At 36.3% G+C, this 23,326-nt stretch overlaps 2 protein-coding genes across 3 annotated transcripts in view; one reads left to right on the forward strand and one right to left on the reverse strand.

Moving 5' to 3' along the window:
* The window catches only part of LOC148282705 (116 kDa U5 small nuclear ribonucleoprotein component), a 28,332-nt gene extending 5,582 nt beyond the window's left edge, over positions 1-22,750 (forward strand). The window contains exons 5-18 of one of the 2 annotated variants that reach the window (XM_088224658.1): positions 664-805; positions 1,976-2,214; positions 2,881-3,014; positions 4,093-4,282; positions 6,432-6,572; positions 7,821-8,030; positions 9,063-9,198; positions 10,585-10,783; positions 11,488-11,630; positions 12,085-12,221; positions 13,515-13,635; positions 14,869-15,061; positions 20,040-20,444; positions 22,295-22,750. In XM_088224658.1, the coding sequence (XP_088080784.1) occupies positions 664-805; positions 1,976-2,214; positions 2,881-3,014; positions 4,093-4,282; positions 6,432-6,572; positions 7,821-8,030; positions 9,063-9,198; positions 10,585-10,783; positions 11,488-11,630; positions 12,085-12,221; positions 13,515-13,635; positions 14,869-15,061; positions 20,040-20,202 (2,148 nt within the window). In that variant the 3' untranslated portion in view covers positions 20,203-20,444; positions 22,295-22,750. Of the gene's footprint in view, positions 1-663; positions 806-1,975; positions 2,215-2,880; positions 3,015-4,092; positions 4,283-6,431; positions 6,573-7,820; positions 8,031-9,062; positions 9,199-10,584; positions 10,784-11,487; positions 11,631-12,084; positions 12,222-13,514; positions 13,636-14,868; positions 15,062-20,039; positions 20,454-22,294 lie in introns of both variants that reach the window. The other variant, XM_088224657.1, reaches the window with a different exon arrangement.
* On the reverse strand, positions 17,861-18,877 carry LOC148282706 (trypsin epsilon-like). The gene has a single exon (XM_088224660.1). The coding sequence runs from the start codon at positions 18,823-18,825 to the stop codon at positions 17,989-17,991; it is 837 nt and encodes a 278-aa protein (XP_088080786.1). The 5' UTR covers positions 18,826-18,877; the 3' UTR covers positions 17,861-17,988.
* Positions 22,751-23,326: the final 576 nt, after the last annotated feature.

The raw sequence follows: 23,326 nt of genomic DNA on the forward strand, positions 1-23,326 counted from the left end.
ACTATAATAGGCTTGTTTTTGCGTTTTTATATCAATTTTTGAAAACAGAGTTTCATGTTTGCATGAAAAAACTGATAAAATTGATTTGATCAATGCATGATCAGTGATCAGTAATTTCCCATCACTATTGACATTAGTTTGACAGCTGTCATTTTAATCAAGCTAAATTTTAAGGACTATAGGCTTGGCAATTTATTCCAGCCTGAAACTATCCCGCTGGAAAGGAAGTTTTTCTAGGGATTGAGGTGGAATAGGGGACAATAGAGCTTCCAGTTATGACCCCGTAAATTTGTGTTGGGATTTGATTGATACATCTCATGCAGGGGGCAGGCATAGTAATTATTGAGTATCTTATAAGTTTCTATCAAGTCCCCTCTCTTCCGTCATTCTTCCAATGATGTAAGTCCTAGTGCTTTAAATCTACCATGGCAAGGCATCCTTTTGAGTAATTTGGGGATTTTTGTAGTTTCATAATGTTCAAAACACTGTTAAAAAAATTTACTTCTATATTTATTTCAAATAAACCTATTTAAAAGTATTGCATTATTTAAATAATGCGGTTTTAAAAAGAAATATGAAATAACATTAGGCTTCCTCACTATTTATTTTAACGATGGGAAAAGTTTAATATTTGTGGTTTGTATCTTCAATTGTTTTCTGCAGATTGATCGTTTGATACTGGAGTTGAAGTTGCCGCCCCAAGATGCCTACTACAAGCTGAAGCATATTGTGGACGAGATAAACGGGCTGCTGGCCGCCACGGCTACCGGAGGAGAGACTGCACCCGTTGTGTCTCCGCTTCTCGGTAATCTTCTCTTCTTTTTTATCTCATCTTGTTAGAGGCGCCACAATGCAAGGGTGTGCACTCAAGCAGTGCGCACTGCCTTCCCCATTAGAATGTTATGTAGGCAATGAAATTAGTATCCATGTACTCTTACAATAAATAGCAGACTAACAAATTCATTCAACGAATAGCAGACTAATGAAATACTTACTCTTCACTCTCCTGTACAGTAACAAAACGAAGTACTCGTTCTCTTGTTCAGTAGCATAACTAAATACCCGCTCTCTTGTACAATAGCATAACGAAATACCCGCTCTTTTGTACAATAGGATAACGAAATATGTGCTCTCTTGTAATTATTTTTCCACATTTGCTCCTAAGTGGAGTATGTGAATATCGCCAGACATCTCCGGGAAGTCCTATCGTCAGTCAGCAGTCTCGCCTCCTTCCACATCAATCCTGCATTCCTTAGTTCCGCTAAAAGAATTTCTCCATTGGCCCTTCTGGACGACGGGAGCCCGTATATTACCATAATATAAATATTGAATCAGTTCAACATCGATTTTTAAGAAAGATAGGCTGGAGGTTGGGCTTATCCAGAGACCAATATATGTACGTATAATGAGTTAGAAACTAGCTTAAATATATCTTCTCTTCAATACCGTCGAAATAAATCCGACCTTCTAGTCCTATTTAAAATTCTCAACTCACTCTTTGATGCGCCTGAACTACTGAGCTCAGTAAAATTAATTATCCCAACTAGAAACCTCAGACAAAACTTACTCTTTCATACCGATAACCATAGAACTAACTATGGTTTTCATTCCCCTATGCCCAGAAGTCTTAGGTCTGCCAACAAACATACCAGTCTTGATTTCTTTGATAACAAGTTGTCTTCATGATCACTGAATTAAATTCAATTATAAACACCTCTCTTCCGCTTCCACTCCCACCAAGTCTACTACTATATACCATTGTGTCTTTCTACTTTCTTTTATAATAATTTTCTACGCATAAATACGTCCTTAAAAATGCCCATTGGGCGTACGTATAAATAAATAATGAAATACCTACTCTCTTGCACAGTAGCATAATGAAATACTCGCTTTCTTGTACAGTAGCACAATAAGTAGCATGACTAAATACTTGCTTTCATGTACAGAAGCATAACATAATAGTGATTGTTTGCAGGAAATGTGTGCTTTGCGTCGTCCCAGTACGACGTGTGCTTCACACTGGAGTCGTTTGCAACCATCTACCGCAACAGCTGCAGCGCGGAGCTGGTGCCGGGCGACATGGCGCGCCTGCTGTGGGGGGACGTGTACTACAACCCCAAGACGCGCAAGTTCAGCAAGAAGTCGCCGCACAGCTCGGCCCAGCGGAGCTTCGTAGAGTTTATACTGGAGCCCTTATACAAAATATTTGCGCAGGTAAATACAGCAAACATACAATTAAAAAAAAACTTATTGCAACAGAAAGGGATGGTATTCTGAATGCAAAAGCGCGCATAGAAAACACATTTTTAACGCATATTTACGTACTAAATACACGCTAACAGAGCGATCTCTTCGTGCGCAATTCCATTCAGAATACCAGCCGTGATCCTGTCTCGATGTCCCTTATGTTTGTCAATGCTTTTTTTCTTCTTTTTTAATTTTAACTGTTCTTATATTGTAATATAAATTAATTGTATTGTAAATATGGAAAATGTCCGTAAATAAATAAAGAAAAAAATGAGAAAGGGATATGAATGTTTAGTCATTTACAGGGCTTATGACCTGTCATTGACTGGTTTAAGTGGTCACTTTACACACCTTGTAACTGCCAACATTCTGCATACCCTATTTTGCGGACGATACATACTTCCACAACTCTTACATCTGTTCGGCTTTTGTGAAGTAAAATAGCTGAAACCTTTATTGATCAGTCAATGATAGGTCATAAGCCCTGTAAATACCTAGACTTCCGTATTCCCTTCTCACTTTTTTCACTCTCTGTTGCAATAAGTTTCGATCTTGAAAACTTCCTAGCAAGGGAAATCCGATGATATACATTCACAAACACTAACATTGAAACAACTTCCTTTTTATATTTAGGTTGTTGGGGATGTAGACGGCACACTCTCCAACGTCCTTCAGGAATTGGATATCAAACTCAGCAAGGAGGAATCTAAGTTGAACATTCGTCCACTTCTCCGATTGGTCTGCAGCCGATTCTTCGGAGATTTCAGGTATGTTATATCCACTGTCTATTTCATTGGACAGACATCTCCAAATGACGAGCTTCCATAATGTATCCATGTCCACTCCCTAGCTGTAACATATTTATTTATTCATTTTTTCTTATTAATTATTTTTTTAAACTTACAAATTAAAATACTATAAATAAAAACATTTTTCTTCCTATTTGGCCTGATCCACTCTATAGAGACTCTGTCATTTTACTCTAATGTATGGAAGCGGAGTATGAAATGCGATCTCTCGGTGCGAATATGTGTTAAAACGATGTATGATAAATTCGAGCATTATCGACAAAATCAAGAAAGGAACGCTGCGTTGGTTTGGACATGTATTTCTCTTGCGTATTTTAGATAGGCTTCTGTGATAAAAAGCAAAATTACGTAAATTAAAATGATTAAAAATTTGAATATATCTCAATTAAAGCAAAAAGTGATGGCTTGAACATGATTTTTATACATTTGACAGTTCCCAAGACAGTATGGTTAACTTTCCGTCCATCTCTCTACCTAATATAGGAAAAAGTGTGGCAAAAATACAATAATTATATTATTATTCCATACTGGCAATATTTTTACTAAATACTAACGCATGCGCTCTAATTACCCCGAGTTTTCAAACTGCTGTTGCTATCATCATCTAGCCGTTCGATATATAATATAGATTAACTATTAATATCCTCAGGTGTAAACAGTGGTCCATCAAGAATGCAGCTTCTTTTGATGTAAAGCATCACATTCACAAATAATGTGTCTCCTCATTTAGTGATGCTTAGCATGTTCTTTACATGGGATTCATTGTATCACTTATAAACGTCGATAAATTAAAACTCTATAATACAATTCATAAAGAACCTACATCTAGAAGTTTCAGAAAGGTTCATTCTACCAAAGTGTTTATTCAATCTGCAGTGCCCTGTAAAGGCTCTAGTGATAACCACTTGTCTTACCTATATTGTTTTGGAATTTCTTCTGAATAAATAGAGTCATTTTAATGTTGAAATATATATTTAATGCATATGTAAGACAAGTCCTTTCAATTAGTAAATAAATGTTTCCTTTTTGTACCCAGCGGTTTTGTGAGCATGTGCGTCCAGCACATCAAGTCTCCCGTTGACAACGCCCGCACCAAGATAATGCACACCTACACAGGGCCCCCCGAGAGTGGGGCCTTCAAGGACATGGTGCAGTGTGACCAGAACGGCCGGCTGGTCGCGCACTCTACCAAAATGTACCCCAACGACGACTGCACCTTCTTCCAGGCAAGACTGAATTGTTATCGTTTCTTATGCAGGATTTACGTGGTATTGGCTTAGGAAGGACCCTTTCATATGTGGATTATATGAAATTATGTGCGGAAAACCCTGTTGTCCATCAATTTCTGTTCAATGTTTGGGAAACTCGGTCATACTTCGATTTCTAATATGAATGTACAGTGAAACCCCTAAATTACATCCCCACAATTTACATTTTTCCGCCATTTAAGTATGATTTTTGTAATGTTTGATTATGTCCAAATGCTTGCAGACTGGCTGGATTTCCTCCCTAGGGAGTTGTTCATACTTAAATTTATTTCAACAGAGAGGGAAAAATTTTTGAGAAGGGAATATGGAAGTCTAGGCATTTACAGGGCTTATGACCTGTCATTAGCTGGTTTAAGTGGCCACTTTACACACTGTGTAACATTCACCATTCTGCCTATGTTTGAACATCCACATTTCCTCAACTCTTCCATCTGTTGACTTTTGTGAAGTAAAAGAGCGTCATAAGCCCTGTAAATGCCTAGACTTCCATATTCCCTTCTCAAAAATTTTTCCCTCTCTGTTGAAATAAATTTAAATGATTTTTGTAGTCACATTAAATTTGAAAATTTTTGGTATAAAAAAATCCAGTTTTACGTTTTTTTTTCTGCAATTGACATTGGAGAAATTTGCAATCCGCACTGAAAACCAACAGCTTGAGAGTCTGAAGTTAGTTTCTAATCATTATACCAACTTTTTGGTTGGAAAAAATTGCTATCTCCACTGAAAACTGACAGCACAAGAGTGAAGTTGTTTCTATCATTATACCAACTTGTTGGTAAGTTAAATCAATAATTGAAAATGTTGCCGCCATTTTCGTGTTTTAGTTGTAATTTTAAAGATGGTTTATTGTGTTTCACAGATATTTATTATTTATGAATATGATGTTCAAAAAGTTGCAATAAAAAATGGTTCAAACATTGCTGCATATTTTTTTTAATAAAAAAATATTTGCTGAATTATTTTTTTTACTACCCTCCATTTACATTTTTTTTGTCGGTCTCTTAAAAAATGTAATTTAGGGGTTTTACTATATGGGAAACCCTGACATACATTGATTTTTAACAGGAACCCTGTTGTACATCAATTTCTTATATCAATTTATGGGCAACCATGGCATACAATTTCCAATACAAATAAAACCTTGTTTTACATCTACTTCTAATATTAATGTCTGGGAAACCGTTTTGTACATCGATTCCTATCTCTAATGTGTGGGAAACTCAGTCATACATCGGTTTCAAATTCAATTGTACGGGAAACCCTGACGTACATTGATTCCCAACACAAATGAAACCCTGTTATTATTATTATTATGGATAACTTATATAGCGCCATTTTCGTAACAAAATACCTCAAGGGCGCTTTACATAGTGATTCTTTTAAATTTGTAATTAAATTAAAATAATTTATTTTGTTGTCACATGCTACGGATTTATTCAAATGATTTAGAGAACGAGTGGGTTTTTAGTTTTTTCCGAAACATCACTTCACTTTCACAGCCTCGCACCTCTGCTGGGAGAGCATTCCGTGCCATAGGGCCTGCGACCGCAAATGCGCGTTCACTAAATTTAGTGCGCTGTTTGCGTAGAGGTAAAATAACTTTTCCTCTCGCCGTAGACGTAGCTGATCTAAGCGTTAGACGCCTGTCAGCTAGTTCATCTGGAATGCATAGTTCCCTTAGATATACCGGAGCAGAGTTGTGCAGTGACTTATACATAAGCCAACAGAGTTTGTATTCGGCCCTCTGTGGAAAACGTAGCCAGTGTAGTTCCCGAAGTAGTGGAGTGATATGACCGAACTTAGAGATTCCTGTTATACATTGATTTATATCTGCAATGTGTGGGAAACTCTGCCATACATCGATTTCTTTTATTAATATGAAGGAAATCTTTACATACATAAATTTCCATCGTTGTTATTTCCATTATTCCAATTTTTGGGTAATCCCTGATGTGCTGATTCCCAACTCGTTTGTGTTGGAGACCCTGTCATACATTAAATTCGTAAGCAAGTATGTGGGAAACAAATGATGCATTGTTCCCATGTTCATTTCAACAAACGAATGCGATATTCAGTGCAAAACATGTCAAATTGATACATTGTTTAGGTGCTGGGTCGCATAATGTCGGGCACATTGTACGCGGGACAGAAGGTGCGTATCTTGGGAGAGAACTACTCACTACAGGATGAAGAGGACTCGAGGATTATGACGGTTGGCAGACTGTGGATATACGAAGCCCGATACAAGGTGATTATGGAATCCTTACCTTTATAAATAATACTTATACTAAACAAATCTAGCCCATTTTGAAGTTATTGAGACTATGTACGCGTTGAGACCAGGTCTTGTGGCAGTTTATTGACGATCTGTTTGCTCAGGAAATGCTTCCGTGAGTTTAGGTTGAATCTGTGGCCTCGAAGTCGAGCATCTTGTTTTACTTTGAACATGGGATCCAAATATGGGCAGTTGAACATTCATATGCTGTTACTCACGTGAATGTCCCCCGAGAAGTGTAGGGCGCTGGCTCCTGAAACATGTTTGTAAAATATGTTAGTCATTAGCATGTGTGTAATCAAGGACTTCGTAACTAGTGGCTGAAGTTTGAGAGGTTTGTTTGTCGCAAAATCCTAATGTATAATGGAAAATTATTGAAGAAAATGCTTGTACTGGTTTCAGAAGATTTCAGCCATACTAAGGTAGTTCAAGTTGTATGTTAATCTATAAAAGTAGGGATGTTCGGGATAATAAAATATAGTTACGAATAATTTCATAACAGATATTTATTGGCATAAAAAATCACTAATTTGTCTCTCCTGAAAAGTTGTGTTTTTCGATTTACTGTAGTTTACCTCTCGCATATAGATATATAGTTAATTATTACAAAGATTACATATAGCTGATTTTATTAAATACAAAATTAATTACGAATTGTGTAGTCAAATTTTTAGGGAGCATTGGCTCCATCTAATCTATGATAGATTAGTTTACAATAATCGACTCTTAGATGCTAGAAAAGCTATGCTTAACCGCTTTATTTTATAAAAATATTCAAGTTTATTAGTGAATTATTTATTCTGAAGTATGAGGCTCGGTGCTATATAATCTCCTAACGTCACTGCGACCTGTGTAGATATTTTGTGACGAGGTCGCCGTAAATTGGTTCTTGCCCTCTAAGCCCGGGTCTTTAAAAAACCTGGCTACTGAGTGGAGGGTGAGTCATATTTGTTGTCTCTCTTCCTCCAAGCTCAAATCCTTGAAATATCGGGCTAACATATCATAAATGAATAAGTCCGCAAATAAATCAATATATAGTGTAAAGTTGTTTCATCGTGAACTGCAGAACCTATGTACATCTAGATGTTTCAGAAAGGTTCATTTTAGCAATCTGCAGTGCCCTGTAAGAGCTCTAGTGATAAACCTCACTTGGTTTCGGCCAAATTTCATTGCCGCTTAATTTGGTTGAGCCTCTGTTGTGACTTTTCGTTCACCTTCCAGGTAGAGTTGAACCGGGTTCCGGCCGGCAACTGGGTGCTGATGGAGGGAGTGGACCAGCCTATGGTGAAGACGGCCACCCTGATGGGCGCTGATGAAGAGGAATTGTACATCTTCCGCCCGCTCAAGTTCAACACGCACAGTGTGGTCAAGATCGCTGTGGAGCCGGTCAATCCCTCCGAGCTGCCCAAGATGCTAGATGGCCTGCGGAAGGTACATTAAAACCTTGTTTTGAGTTTAGTTTATTCAAGCAGTTTACAGTAAAACCCCTGTTTTGTGTTTTTCAAGGAAGCAGCAAAAAAAAAAGTGTTAAACTGAGGAAAACGCTGAAGTGAGGAAATGAAAACTGCAGAAAAATTGTAAAAACTGTTATAATTGGGGATTATTCATATTTACCTATGATTTCATTAAAAATATTTTGAATTTTTTCAACCAATATCACTGTGTGTTTTTTTTATTGAATTAAAAAAAAACACGTTTAAATAATTTTATGTAGGTACTAGACTTAACCTTAAAAACATGAAAATAAAAATTTGAATTTCAATAAAATGCATACAATGATTTTTTCCCTAAATATTGGGAAATTTTATTTATATGGTATTATTTTTTTTAGCATGTCACCACAAAATTTTAACTGTCCTTCACATTGCGGCAAAACTGTTTCAAACTTTTATGATTACTGATTAAACAATCTTCTTTCTAAATTATATTTATAACTTCAAATAATATTTCTATTACCAAACTCTTAAACTTTCTGCATCGTAATTAATTGATGCACAAGACTTTATTGTTCATGCATCAACCGCATGTCACAATTTACTAGAATGTCAAAATAAGACACTTAAACAAAATGGTCCATTACACTGAACCTACTTTGAATTTAGTTTGAGACAACAATTTACACATTTTTTTATTTACCTTAATTTTATTCACCATTTTGGGCAAACTCAGCTTCGCGCGGCTCTGCGTCTTCTGACAAATCGAATGAGTTTCAAAAAAATTTCAGCGTAAAACCGGGGTTATAAAAAACGTTAATTGGGGGGATATTTGAATGAGAATGTATAGAAAAAATGGGACCTCAATATTTCGGCGTAAAAATGAGGTTTTACTGTATTTATTTACGTAGTTATAATATAATATATTTAATAACTTATATTTTAATATAATTTATAAATTCAAATACCTCCACTAGTTTATTTGACCAATTTTTAGTTGGTGTTGATGCTCGGTCTTTGTATTCCTTAGGTGAACAAAAGCTACCCCCTACTTTCGACTCGCGTGGAAGAATCCGGAGAGCACGTGGTCCTGGGAACTGGGGAACTGTACCTCGACTGCGTCATGCACGACCTGAGAAAGATGTATTCGGAAATTGATATTAAAGGTAAGCAACATACCACATGTCTGTCCAGGCGGTTTGCAAAATCTTTGGTCGTGGAAATACCGAGAATTGAGGATCATTTTCACAAAGCGAAATATCTACAAAAAACCAAAGAGGGTTTTTGGACGGTAATCGATTCTTTTATATGAGATCTATCGATTAATGAATTAAAATGTTTATTAAAAATAAAATGGTGTTGCATAATAAATTGTATGCTAATGTCATGTTGAATTATTTAATAAACAAACTGGTTTGCAGTACGCAACCAGCAACCTGGCCCAACCGTCGGGTCTGCAAGCAACATAAACATAGGTAAGTCTAACAGTTCCGAGAAAGTTCTCTTCTTTCTCGTTTCAAAACTAAAAAGGAGAATCCCTCCACCAAACGGTCAATCCTCCACCCATACTCATTTAACAACAGGCCCCAGTCGAGCATAGGGTGGATTATGGAATAATTGGATGAGGATGTGCAAATGACACACTGATCAAGCAAATAATAATTGCACAAAAAGCTTTAATAAAAATTATCTTAAGAGTCCCAATCAGAACTAGCTCCCTCGGTATATTTAAATCAAATCTATAAAACAACTTTATGTAAAAACTTTGTTACTATACGCACGTAAACATTATTCTCTACCTTCCGTTACAAATACAAGAGTTACTAGATACTCCACCTTGATGCTGCAAAAAAATAAAAAAATAAATACAACCTTCGGTCAAAGAGGATTGGCCTACTACTCGGTTAAAGTGTACAATCTACTTCCATTATCCATAAGGACAATTAGTAAATTCTCACAATATAAAATTGCTATTAAGAAATGGATAGTGGAGGTGGGTTGCGCACTGATCGATGAGTGGATCAAGCCAAATAGGTAAAATTTATGCACTGTTTATGAATATTTTTGTTTTTTATTGTTTATTATGTTAATTATAATTAACCTAATGGTTAATTGGATTAATTACGTTTTTTTTATTGTTATTTTTATGTTAACTTTGTTAAATAGCTAATCTTAGGCATGTTTTACATTTTGTAAAATGTTTCTCTTGGCACAGGACACCCCTGTGAGGGAACATTATTCCGTATAAAAAAAAGAATACAATCAATGTATAAGTATAAATAAATAAATAAGGTTTTATATAGATGAATTCCTGCTCGCTAAGATGAGTTGGATATTTGTAGGAAGATAAATTAGAGTCGAAGACACCAATTCTCGCAAGGTGAGTCCTCGCAAAGCAATGTCTTATCCTCATTCGACAAATGGTGGATGTATTAATTAATGTAGCAATTAAAATGTTAGCATAACTATATAGTTACATATATGTATATGTGCAAGTTTTTTATTTTTATTTATCGCTGAACTGAAATGTCTTTTGTGCTATTTTTTATCAGTGGCGGATCCAGTCGTATCATTCTGCGAGACAGTAGTGGAGACTTCTTCACTGAAATGTTTCGCCGAGACTCCCAACCGGAGGAACAAACTCACCATGATAGCTGAACCTCTGGAGCGGGGGCTAGCCGAGGATATAGAAACGGGATCCGTCTCCATCGCCTGGAATAAGAAGAGATTGGGAGAATTTTTCCAAACTAGGTAACTCATTTTATTCATTTCTACAAGACCGTTTCATTTGTCATCATTAGACATCGGATTATATATTAGGTGTAAAACTTTGCTTCTGTTGTTTTCCTGTAGATGGATTTAGCGGGAAGTGGTGATCCAAATAAAGAGATCATACACGTCACGCAATAAACTTGGGCATCTGTCAACATAACCTCATAGAAACATTAGTCGATTTGTGTCCGCATCATAAAGTTATTCTCCATGGAAAATGATAGTTTACGATCAATTGCACACGGCCTGGCTGACCAGCACTTCCGGTCTTATGATAAAGTAAAAAATTGGATTGATTTGTGGATCGCTCCAAAAGATGACCAGTTTTTTTATTTCTGTTTTGTTATATTCTGGGAAGTAATGATTGAATTCATCAGCCAACATTTGCAGATAACTCCTGATAATTTCTTGTATGTTCTCCTTAATCGTGTCATACTTTTTATCATCTGTGAGTGCTTTTAATATCACGAATGCAGAATAGTCTTTGACAATTTTACCTATCCGAGTATAAAGAATAAAAGTTTATTTAAAAATTTAAATAAACTTTTATTCGTTATATTCGCAAAATTGCAGACCATCTTTTAGCTCTTGCACCAATGTTCTAGACTGATATCTAAAAGCATAAGGACATTTTGACAAATAATTCTACCATCTCTTTGTACAGTAGTTTAATTCCTCTTCAGGTACGACTGGGATTTGTTGGCTGCCCGTTCCATTTGGGCCTTCGGGCCTGACGCAGCCGGTCCCAATATCCTCGTGGACGACACCCTTCCCTCGGAAGTGGACAAAGCACTCTTGTCTTCTGTTAAGGATAGCATAGTACAAGGTGAGACTTCCTGAATATCTTCTATTAAGGAAAACACCATATTATAAAGTGTATTTAAATAATATGGTAAAAGTTTTAAGATTATTTCAATAAAAATGATTCTCTCCATTGCAATATATGAATGTATTCTATGTATACCCATAATTCTTCTTAATTCCTTTTTATTTGCTACTTTTTTGTAGAATACATATCTGACTGTGTAAAACGTGTAAAAGCCTACAAGGTGTTTAAATAAATAAATCAACAACATATTAGTAGGATAGCATAGTGCAAGATGTCATTACTCAGCTTTTTACCACTTCAATGTTAACACTGTCGTGTTAATTACGTATAATCAAATAGACATGTTGCAAATTCATAATAGATGGCATTTTAATGCCTCTGCGTGTGAGATTGCTTTGATTACACTACAATATATTATTTTTCTCTTGACATGACTGTGTGAATTCGGTAGGTTTCCAGTGGGGCACAAGAGAAGGTCCCCTTTGTGAGGAGCCCATTCGGAATGTAAAGTTCAAAATCCTGGATGCTGTTATAGCCGGGGAGCCACTCCACAGGGGCGGGGGGCAGATCATACCCACTGCTAGGAGGGTAAGGACTTTACTTATTTATTTGTATATGGCATATCATCGGTCAGCATGCAATATCGCCAATCTACTAAATCAGCTTTTTACAGGAGGCAGAAAAGACTGCTCTTAAAATCAAATCTATCACATTATTTACTCCGATCTGCGGTACTGTTCTTACTACATGTGTCGTATTTTTAGGGAACATTTGTTAAAAAATTTATAAATCTCCCAATGTGAAAATATCATTTTTGACGAAATTGTAGATTGGCAATAAAGCACGCCGACTGACGATATGTTAAAAATAAAAAATATTTTTCATTTTATTTTATTAACATACCTATTGAGCAAAATCGCCTTTTACAAAATTTATGATATGAACATATTTGGTTTAATTATTTTTTTAAAAGCATGCATTTCTTATTACCCAACATTTAGAAGCAAAAATTCAACCTAAAAATTATGTAACACATTAAGTAGTTTAAAACAATTTACAAATAAATGTAAAAAACAATTTACAAATAAATGTAAAAATCAAATTAATTAATAAAATGTTTAATGAATTAATATTACAAGGAAATCACAAAATTACTGTTTCTTTTAATAATTATAGAAAAGGTTTGCTCTGTAGGAACAATACCATACTTTAAATATATCCGATACGTGGGAATAAATAAATTAAATATCCCAACTAGAAACCTCAGACAAAACTTACTCTTTCATACCGATAACCATAGAACTAACTATGGTATTCATTCCCCTATGCCCAGCATTCTTAGGTCTGCCATCAAACATACCAGTCTTGATTTCTTTGATAACAAGTTGTCTTCTTTCAAACGATCACTGAATGAAATTCAATTATAAACACCCCTCTCCCGCTTCCACTCCCACCAAGTCTACTATATACCATTGTGTCTTCCTATTTTCTTTTATAATAATTGTCTAAGTATATAAAAATAAATAAAAATGCCCTTTGGGCGTGTATATGCCGAGTTCGTGGAGTCTGTTTAATACGGCATTACAAGTATACACTCTGTGAATTGTTGCTACAGAATGGTGGCACCTGTCTAGTAATTCTTCCAGGCACCCTAAATTGTCATGCAAAATTGAGTTAAAAATTCTCCTCACTAGTATAATCTTTTTTAAAGAGGACTTTACAGTGTTTGATTTTTTATCTTTGTTTTATATTGCTCAAATATATCTTTCAATTTCTTCGATGCTAATACACCCAGATTTCTTTTTCCTTTTATTATTTAAATTAAAATGAGAATGTTTTTTTAATTTTTAAGTGGTAAAGATTTGAAAATTGTGTATTCAGGTGGCGTACTCCGCATTCCTGATGGCCACTCCTCGCCTCATGGAACCGTACCTGTTTGTGGAAGTCCAGGCTCCCGCCGACTGTGTGTCTGCGGTCTACACAGTCCTAGCCAAGAGGAGAGGTACGTAGCCTAAACCGAAGACACTAACGGTGCTTCTCACTAAAGAAACATTGCGTTTTGTAAACATTTTTCATTCCTTTTCAACTAGTTGTTGAAAATTATTTGCAACTTTAGTACTGAACCTATTTAGAATTTATTGTGATTCTTTTAGCAACAATATATAAAAAAAAATCATTTTGTCGGGTTCATTGCGAGAAAAACATTAAACTCTAAACAAACTGGCATCTTTTGAAATTCTGTCATCCAAGAAAGCTGTTTTCACCAAACTGCAAAGGTATTTTTTTTAGATTTAATTATGTTTTTTGTTATTATATATCGTGGGGTAATTAATATTATTATATTAATTTTAAGCGAGCAGCTTAAAGCTGATATGCTTAAATTTATTTTAACAAAATTAGGGTTTCATCGAGAACTCAGTCATTTTAGAGAGTATCAATTTTTTTTGTTCCCGATGGTTATCTCCGACAACGTCAGCACAGACTGTTTGACCTCCCGGCTTCCAGAACCAACCTGCCTCTGGTTATGCCGATTGGAAGAGCAGTCGGGCAGCTGAACATTACCACTTTGGAGATCGACATCTTTCACATTAGTGAAACTATGTTTAAGAGGCAAATACTCTCGCTACTAGAAAGTATTATACTTGAATAATGTCGAACCATTGCTCAAGGGTTCCTGGTTTGATATGCCAACAGCTTAAATATTTTGTTATTTGTAATTTGAATTTGAACGTATAATTAATAATAGTTGTTTTGTTGTAGTAGTTTTCATGTATTGTGTAAATGTAAAATATGTTTACAAGGTTACAATAATTTTTCATTTATCTTACCATTCATCAAACTGAATAAATTTGTACAAATTTGGCTATTTGAATTTGTGCTACTGACTTGTGGGTTCAATTACAACCAGTAGTGTGATTTTGAAGTTTCAGTGGGGATTTCCAAAATTACAAAACTTTCAAAAATCATTGCAATGATAATATCCATTTTTTTCCCTTTGATTGATATTCTGTTAATAAATAATTAAAAAAAATAAAATCACTGAACTAAACTGGTTGGTTGGTAAGAAAATAAATAATTAGTTTAAAACAGCCAAAATAATTTTAATTATAACTGAATATTTTTTGCTGGGATCTTTCCACCACGAAGACAACAAAACCAACAATCTGTATGTAGAGATAGATTCGTGTGAGGTGTTGGATTTGTGTGTGTGTCTAAATAAATGCGTCGTGTTTAGGTCACGTGACCCAGGATGCGCCCGTAGCTGGATCACCCCTGTACACGGTGAAGGCATTCGTACCGGCCGTGGACTCGTTCGGCTTCGAGACAGACCTCCGCACCCACACGCAAGGACAGGCCTTCTGCCTGCAGGTCTTTCACCACTGGCAGATTGTCCCTGGAGACCCCCTTGACAAAAGCATCGTCATCAGGTAACGTTTTGTCTATTTTGTCTATTTTGCCCCAATTGGGCAAAAATAAATTACTTTTGTAAACATAGATGAAATAAAATATAGATGGCAGCTGTGATAACAATCAAAAGATAAGAAAGCCACGTCTTCATTATGACGGTACAGTTGACGGGTCATAACCCTCAAAATTTAACAAGTGAGAATCAAATTAAAATGAATATGCACACATACAGAATCTCTTTAGTACAGTTTTATATTACAGTATAACCTCGTTTTTACGTTTGAACAAAAATGACATATTGACTTGTACAAATCATAAATGCAGTTGACAAATGTTTAGGAACAATAATGTTTAAATATTTAAAGTTTTGAAAAAGATGATTTAAAAAATTGTCATATAAGTGTGAAACAATTTTTCAGTGATCAATATGACAGTTGTTTTTAGTGATGCCATAGAAAAAAAAGTGATACCGTATAAATAAAATTTCCTAACATTTAGGGGAAAAAATATTGTTTGTTATTTTAGGCGAATTCAAAATTTTATTTTTGTTATTTTTTATTGACACGTTAAATAATTTTAACATGCTGTTTTTAACTCAAATAAGAAAACAGATTACATGATAGTTTTTGAAAAAATATGAAATATAAAAACATTAGTGAATCATTGAAAATAGTTAAAAAATAATTTTAAATCCCCAATTATCACTGTTTTTACAACTTTTCTGGAAGTATATGTACACTATAATAGTCTAGCAAATTAATTTTATTTTATGTCATTCCAATTTTTTTCCATACATTTTTCATTTCCTCACTTTCGCGTTTTCCTCAGTTTTACACTTTTTTTTCTCGCCCCCTTGAAAAATATAAAAAGGGGTTTTTCTGCATATCGTATTATCAGCGCTATGATAAGTTTTGTATATCTGAAATAACTCTGCGTGTGACGTCAGAGGTTGTTCTCTGTTAGTTCTTCCTATTGGTTCGTTTACGGTAAGCCAACCGGATATCCTTCACAGCTCTAATATCGTCGGTTGGTTCATATGAACCAGTGACGTTGATCAAAGTAGTGCATTTTTATAAAATATTTTTTATTATCTTTTCGTATATTTTTAAGAAACTTTGCCATACAATTTAATGCTTTTATTTTTACCACGCGTAATAAAACATTTTTTGTATCCAATTTCCCATAGGGCTGAAGTTCCTCATTATTGACACGAATCATAAACGTATAATAACAAACAAACAAACCATCACGCCGTTTCTCCGTAGGGGTAGGCAGAGAGGATAGAACGCCATAACACTCTATCTTGGCATACAGACCTCGCTTCTTCTATATTCAAACATCTTCTCATGCGCGCACGCCGATTATTCCTACTTTTGACATGTCCATCTTCAAGTATTTAATGGACTTGATCGTGCCATGTCTTTCTCGGTCTTCCTCGTTTTCTGCATCCATCAACATTTGCATCGTAGATCCTTTTAGCCGTTCTTTCGCTGTCCATTCGCTCTACATGTCCAAACCGACGCAGCACCCCTTTCTTGATTCTGTCGATAATGCATGTCTCAGCCTTACACACTTCACGGATCTCGACATTTGTGCACCTATCATACATCGTTTTACCACACATTCGCCTGAGGGATCGCATTTCGACAGCATTCAACCTACTTTCATCATCATTTTTCCAATTCCATACTTCGCTCCCATACATTAGAGTCGGCACTAGAACTCCGTTGTGAACTGCTAGTTTAGCCTCCTGCGATAAAAATTTGTTTGCCAAAGTAGGTTTCAGTGCACCGTTCACCCTGTTCCCGGCACTCACCCTCCTTTCAATATCTTTCTCGGCCTTTCCGTTCCTAGTAAACATACTTCCTAGGTACACAAATTCTCCACCTGATTCAGAATATCTCCGTTCACGCTGATCTCACATTTAGTTATATCTGCCAACGTATAATAATATGTAAACAAAAGTTATTACATCGATACAATGGAATTCCATCAAAAATTGACAATAAATAACTTTAATCAAATCAAATCCCAACATGAATTTATGGGTTCATAACTGGAAGCTCTATCGTCCCCGATTCCACCTCAATCCCATGGAAAACTTCCCTCCCAGCAGGGTAGTTTCAGACTGGAATAAATACCTAAGTCTAGTTGTCCATTCCATTTTGGTCAACCAGTTCAAAAACCGTTTGGATGCTTTTTTTAAGGGAGAAGAACTTGGACAAAAAGCAGTTCACGAGATATAGGCGCATCAGCAAAGGCTGCGTGCCTATAATAATAATAATAAGTCTTTATTGCATTAACCCTTCCTCCCCTAATAATATAATATCTAATAACTATAATATCTTTATAAATATTCCTCCATTACACATTTACATATCGACTGAAATAATTTGTTATTAAATAATATGTATTTATTAGGCACAAAAAAAGCATTTTATCGGAAATCGGGGATAAATTATACTCTCAGTATACCGATGTTTCGCATTGTTGCGTATGAAGAAAAGAGTAAAGAATTTACGCCCGTTGCAGTCAGTCGCATAGTCCAGTACTAGCTACTTAGTAGCTCTTGGGAAGTTGGCGCGGGTGCACGTTTTGCCCGGGTCGTTAGCGATACCCAATGTTTTCAGTTTTCAGCAGTTAGATTCGAAATATTATCATCTTTGAATTAAGTTATGGTTAATTAAAGCTATTCCCTATAAATAATCCATTTTTCCCTTTTTAAATCTCTTATTTTTTTAATGTGTAATGACTACACAGCACCGTAGCGCACGGGTGTTTATAGGACAGTAAGGGATAGGTTAACAAAGAATAAATAACGTTTTTTATCAGTATTTATTCTTTAGCTTACTAATAAACTCTTTACCTTGATACACTTTAAATTATTACTCTCAATGACAATTGATTACATTGACTAAACACATTTTTTATTGTATTTATTAAATCATTATATACCCCAAACACACGAAATCAGAACAGAGAATAAATACAAATTGTTATGGCCGACGACTTTCTGCGGGGCTCGACTCGGCTCGAAATCATCTATCGGATAGTCCTCGCTCAAATTTTCCATCCATTCGCGGAAGTGAGACACTCGCGTATACAGACCGGGCAATGTGGTCGCGCATCTGTGGCCCCGTGACACTATGCCGACCAAACTACCGCCGCACACCAACGGCCCGCCGGAATCCCCCTGACAGGTGTCCTGTTTAGGCGAGTACGCGCACAGAAAGGACCGAGAAATCCTCGCCCCGTACATTCTGGAACATGTGTTTTGATTGACGATTTTTACATCGATCTTCATCAATTCTTCGGCGGCAGTCTGCGATCCGTACTTCTTAACTCCCCACCCGGCAGTTGTACACAAATTATTATCCGCAACAGGTTCAATATTAACTCGCACAACGTTCACTACTTCCGTTTCGTCAAACGGCAGTTCCAACTCGATCAATCCTATGTCATTTTCCATGTAGTCTCCGTGTAAGAAAACGTTCCTAATGTTCTGAGTCTGCCCCATAAAGTTTAAATTGTTGATCCCGGCCACTACTTGCATGTCCGACGCCTTGACTTTCAAACAGTGACCCGCCGTCAAAACAATCTCTAGAGCAATGAGCGCCCCACCGCAGAAGTGCTCACCGCTGCTTGTTTGAATCGACACTAAATAAGGAAACTCGCCTAGTTTTGCTTCTGTTCCTCCAACAATTCTCAGATCAACAGTATCGGAGCGATGGATTCTCGTATCGGCTAAAATCATTGCAATTTGGATTAAATATAATCCTTTCATTTCCAGTCACATACATGTTACAAATTTTATTCTGGATTTTTCTACACTGACATTTAATTTTGACAGTTGTTTAAATATGTTCTCTTTCACTTTGATATTTTTTCTTCTTCTTTTCTTTTATGGATTTTGTCACTTCCAGTGCTCGTTATTACAGAGTTGCGGATTCAAGCATCACTCGTGTATAATTTCTAATAAATAACAAGGGGACAAATAATACGCTTTTAATACCCATTTGTCGCTCTAAATTTTTTGCCTCCTCTTTCGCAGTAGTAGCTGCTCGATACTCTCTAATGTCCGCGACATTTAAATCAAGATTGAAATGTCACTATCTAAATATTTGAGTTTCTTCATCTTCTTTTCTTCCGTAGATTTTTAGTTTATTTATGTTTCTAATTTTGTATAAAATTTATTTAAAGATTCAGTGTTAGTATACCTAAAATATATTATTAATATTTAAAGCATTAACTTTAGGTTTATTAAATATTTGTATATAACCACTTACCGACTTTTCGATGTCTGCCGGTTTCGAGACGTACCCATCTCTTTGTCAGGACACCAATTAAATCAATATGCAAACCCACATGCAAAACCCACTATACACCTTCACCGTAGTTGTTAAAAATATAAAACCAACACAACATGCGTTTTAGTAACATGTGCATATATGCATATGAAGAACATTATAGTCCTTTATACGATGTTCCACTGTAATGGTCACCCTATTAAACCCATTAAGCTTACCCCCTCCCTCCAACACCTCTACTTTTTTCATTTATTTCTCAGACAACATAGAATGTTTTCATAATTTAATCAGTGCATGTTTGTCCTAATCAGTGCATGTGCTTATTAAAATTTAACTCGTGTTGGTTTTATATTTTTGTGCAACAACTATGGTGAAGGTGTATAGTGGGTTTTGCATGTTGGTTTAATTGGTGTCCTGACGAAGGTAGACGTAGACGTACCCAGACGGGTACGTCTCGAAACCGGTAGACATAGAAAAGTCGGCAAGTGGTTATATACAAATATTTAATAACATTTAGTACCTCAAATATGTTCATATACTAATTTTCTCAAATCAAACGGTTTGGGTAGGTAGGAAGAAAGTGCTCTAAAGCAATATGTCCACCCTTATATATTTATAAAATGTGTATGCATATAAAGTGTAAAATAGGTAAATAAATATTTACAATAGTCTGTTTTCTCTCTCTCGGCAGGCCCCTGGAGCCCCAGCCCGCCACCCACCTGGCCAGGGAGTTCATGGTGAAGACACGCAGGAGGAAGGGGCTAAGCGAGGATGTATCCATCAACAAGTTCTTCGACGACCCCATGTTGCTCGAGCTCGCGCGACAGGACGTCATGCTCAACTACCCACTCTAAGTCCCCTTGTCCTTCTGGCAGACAACGACCGCTGTCTGTGTACAAATTTGTATTTTTTTCCACCACAAAAGGAACCCGATTGCAATGGTGAATTTACAGCGCAAACGCGCAAAACGGGGGTTGCCTGTGTTGTTTTAACGAATGGAACTTCTACGAGACTATTTACTCATCATTTCCTTTCTGCACCTAATAGTGCATAAGGCTTCACTACGAAATAATAGCCTTTTAAATCAATATTTCATGTCAATTATGTCGGGAATCGAACCCGAGACCTCTTGCATGCAAATGCACTGACCATTAGACGATGATGTGAACATTATTATAGGACATTAATCTGAACGCGCCAATTGCCTGTAAGCAGATGAACGCTCAAATTACTGATTCGCGGGATGCGTTATCCTTTATTTGCTTTGCCACACAACCCTAAATACAATGACTGCAATCACCTACCTTATCCTGGGTTCTGGCACCTTTATTGTCTGGTACTTCTGTCGCGGCAGTCAGGATCAGATCGGATCTTGTTGTCAGGAAGGAGGGGCACTTGATGAATTACACAACACAGTGGATTTAATAGTTATTGATTAAAAAATATCTTCTTTGCGATCGCGGTGAGAGTATAAAAATTACATGTACACACGCCCAGTTCAGTAGTTAGTATGGCCCCGGAACAATCTCGGTACCCACGGTAGGCAAATGCAACATCTTAACCAGGGCCCTGTAGGTAGCAAATAAATCTGAACGCCTCATCCTAGCAAATGTGCTTTATACGAGGATTGTCTGTAAAATAAGTTTCCCTATTTTTTATCACAATGAAAACCATTTTTATTTACAACAAGCAATACATCATTGGAAAGCTTAGACTTTCAGCTATTTTTCTACATAGTCCCCTCCCCGTTGGTTTCAATGCATTTTTTTATTCGGGTCACCATCTTTTTGATTCCCTGGTCATAGAAGTCTCCCGTCAGGCCGTGAAGGTAGCTCAGAACCTCTTCTTTCAGCTCCTCTTCAATCAGTTTCCACCGAGGTGTTTCTTTAAATAAGTTAAGAGGTGGTAGTCGCTCTGGGCCAAATCCAGACTGTACGGTGGGTGTAGGACGATCTCCCATCCGAATTTCTCAATGAGCGCGGCGGTGACGCGGGCTGTATGCGGACGAGCGTTGTCCTGATGAAGATGGATTCCATTCGTCAGCATGCCCCTCCTCTTGTTTTGTACGGCCCTTTTAGGGTTTTCCAGAGTTTTGCAGTAGCGATCAGCAGTTATTGTTGTACCGGTAGGCAGAAATTCGCAAAAGGCCTTTCTTGTCCCAGAATACCGTTGCCCTGACTTTGCCGGCAAACAGCGTTTTTTTAAACTTATGCGGCATCGGCAATTGCGGATGTTTCCACTGTTTGGATTGTTCCTTTGTTTCCGGTGTGAGGTAATGGGCTCACGTCCCGTCCCCAGTGACTATGGAGTCCAAGAACTCCTCACTGCCGACTTTTTAGGTTCTGAGCTACCTACGTACATAGTGTACTAATGTACAGCACTCTTGTATCTACGCTTAACATGTAAAAGTGTTTCCTTTTCATTTAATTAATTAAAAGCTTCCTTTTTTAAAAAATAGGGTTTTCTCCCATTTTCAACATACATACAGTAATTAATTATATAAATAAAAGACGAGTGATACTTTAATCCACAAATTTTGAATATCCAGTGACCGGTTTCATCGCTTTAGCGACATCTTCGAGACTGGCAGAGATGTCGCGAAAGCGATGAAACCGGTCACTGGATATTCCAAATTTGTAGATTAAAGTATCACTCGTCTTTTATTTATATAATAAATTACAATGAACTTCCATCAAGAATTTTCACATACAAACTTAAATGTTTCATACAGTAATTAATTAAAATAGAGCCTTTTTTTAGAAAAAATCCGACAATAAGTATAGACTTAAAATATTACTAATCCTATTATAATTTAGATAATAAAATAATAATTTCACATCTTTTTCTAAGTGTTGTATCATAATGCTGTTTATGTTATTTTAAAATGTTATGTTATTTGTCGGCCATGTGGTGTAATGGTCAGCGCGTTTGCCTACCATGCGAGAGGTCTCGGGTTCAATTCCCAACATGGTTGATATAAAATATTTATTTAAAAGGGTGTTTTTACATTAGAATATTTTTATAGTCTCTGGACTGGTACCTGAAGCGTAAGACTGATCATCTTACCTTCACGTAACAAAAATGATCAAGATGCGCTGCGGTTGGTATACTAATGCAGTGCTCTATGCATACGGTGCACCGTTAGGTGCGGAAAGGGAATGATGATGATGATAAAATGTTATGTTGTAGGCATATTTTGCGGACGATAAGACGCATTAAGACGCGATAAGAGGTATTTTATTACGAAAATGGCGCTATATAAGTTATCCACAATAAAAAAATAAAAAATCGGACCATAAGACGCACCCCAATTTTTAGTTGAATTTCCAGTGTAAAAAAGTGCGTCTTATGATCTGAAAAATACGGAATTACTGTCTTAATAAAATTATGAGGTCAAAATTACCATATTTTATTTCACTATATTCCTGAAATGTGTTTGAATCTTTTTTGTCTGTTAGAAATATAAGTGCCGTTCCATGTAGTGAAAGCACTCCCTCCACATACCCGAAAACCGTTTTAAAGACCGAAGCTGTTCCTATTGCTTTCGCTCAAAAGCCTTTTTTTTTTTGTTATCAGAATTACATTTTAAAATGTCAATTTCACAAACTGCGATATTAATTAAATTTAACCCTGTTTTAAGTATGTCCAAATCAACATATTACAACAGAGATGAAGAACATTATAGAGAAGGTAATATAGAAGTCTAGACATCTACAGGGCTTATGACTATTGGCTGGTTGTGTGCAAGTGGCCACTTTACATACTGTGTAACATTCATCTTTCTGCTCATATTTGAACATCTATATTACTACAATTCTTTCATCTGTTGATGTTTGTGTAGTCAAAGAGCCACTTGAACCAGCCAATGACAGGTCATTTGAGAAGGGAATATGGGAGTCTAGGCATTTACAGGGTTTATGACCTGTCATTGGCTGGTTTAAGTGGCCACTTTACACACTGTGTAACATTCACCATTCT

The sequence above is a fragment of the Micrasema longulum genome, unplaced genomic scaffold (genome assembly GCF_059751315.1).
Source record: "Micrasema longulum isolate JH-2025_06_02 unplaced genomic scaffold, ASM5975131v1 h1tg000304l, whole genome shotgun sequence".
Lineage (NCBI taxonomy): Eukaryota > Metazoa > Arthropoda > Insecta > Trichoptera > Brachycentridae > Micrasema > Micrasema longulum.